General features: G+C 47.1%; 1 protein-coding gene across 1 annotated transcript; it reads left to right on the forward strand.

Moving 5' to 3' along the window:
• Positions 1-292: 292 nt before the first annotated feature.
• On the forward strand, positions 293-1,198 carry LOC148789941 (uncharacterized). The gene has a single exon (XM_088893822.1). It carries the CDS (start codon positions 293-295, stop codon positions 1,196-1,198), a length of 906 nt encoding a protein of 301 aa, XP_088749948.1.
• Positions 1,199-1,507: the final 309 nt, after the last annotated feature.

The following is a 1,507-nucleotide window of genomic DNA, read 5'->3' on the forward strand; positions in this document are numbered from 1 at the left end:
AGCTAGCTGCACCAGATCTGCACCAAGAACCTCCCTGCATCGAATATGCAGATCTAGCGGTACCCTTTGAACTTAAATCAGGTCTTATACACTTACTCCCTACTTTTCGTGGACTTACTGGCGAAGACCCTCACAAGCACCTAAAAGAGTTCCACGTAGTATGCTCAAGCATGAAGCCTCAAGGTGTTACCAAGGAACAGATCAAACTGCATGCCTTTCCTTTCTCACTAGCTGATAAGGCTAAGGATTGGCTGTACTACCTACCCTCTGGTTCCATCACCCGTGGAATGATATGAAAAGGCAATTCCTTGAGAAGTTCTTCCCTGCTTCCCGAGCGGCTAACATCAGAAAGGAGATCTGTGGCATAAGACAATTAAGTGGGGAAACTCTCTACGAATACTGGGAGAGATTCAAGCAACTATGCGCCAGCTGTCCGCAACATCAAATTCCAGACCAGCTCCTTATCCAATATTTTTATGAAGGGTTACTACCAATGGATAGGAGTATGATCGATGCAGCAAGCAGAGGAGTGCTGGTGAACAAAACTCCTACACAAGCAAAAGAGTTGATCTCAAATATGGCAGCCAACTCTCAACAGTTCGGCTATAGGCTCAACCCTCCAACAACTCATGCTAACGAGGTAAACATCTCCTCCCTAGAACAGAAAATTGCAAGCCTGACCTCTCTTGTCTGTCAAATGGCCACAGGTAATACACAAACGGTGAAGGCTTGCGGGATTTGCTCAACTCCGGGACATCCAACTGACATGTGCCTTACGCTTCAAGATGAACCTTACGAACAAGCTAATGTTGTTGGAGGATTCCCGCAAAAGAGATACGATCCCTACTCGAACACCTACAATGCAGGATGGAGGGATCATCCTAACCTGAACTATGGAACCAAGCCCTTCGGCTTCCAACATCAGCATCAAACCAGGCCACCGGCTCCACCATATTCAGCCTCTCCCAACTCAGGTATGTCTCTCGATGAAATTGTGAAAGCCCTTGCAACTAATACTCAACAATTTCAACAGGAGACGAGGACAAGTATCCGAAACCTGGAGAATCAGGTCAGCCAGCTAGCGATAGCTATGAGTCGAATGGAATCCCAATCATTAGGGAGGCTACCTTCCCAGACCACGACCAACCCGAAACAGAATGCTAGCTATCACATTGAGAAGTGGGAAGGAGCTGAATGAACCCAATCAAGAAGCATCCAAGGATACAACCAAAAAGGAGACACCGTCTCCCCGAACGGATTCAAGCGGAAAGCCACCCCAAGCCATAGTCATCGCTCCACCTTTTCCTAGCCGATTCGCGAGATCCAAGAAGGAGGAGCAAGACAAGGACATTCTCGAGACCTTCCGCAAAGTTGAGGTAAACATCCCCCACCTTGATGCAATTAAACAAGTACCCTGCTATGCCAAATTTCTCAAGGAGTCGTGCACTACTAAGAGAAGGCTGAAAGACGATGAGAAGGTCCATATAGGAGAAAATGTTTCAGCCAT

The sequence above is a fragment of the Nelumbo nucifera genome, chromosome 8 (assembly GCF_055504915.1).
Source record: "Nelumbo nucifera cultivar China Antique chromosome 8, China Antique-T2T, whole genome shotgun sequence".
Taxonomy (NCBI): domain Eukaryota; kingdom Viridiplantae; phylum Streptophyta; class Magnoliopsida; order Proteales; family Nelumbonaceae; genus Nelumbo; species Nelumbo nucifera.

Coding starts and splice junctions, on each gene's coding strand:
- LOC148789941 (XM_088893822.1), top strand. CDS start 293: ATGAAAAGGCAATTCCTTGAGAAGTTCTTCCCTGCTTCCCGAGCGGCT.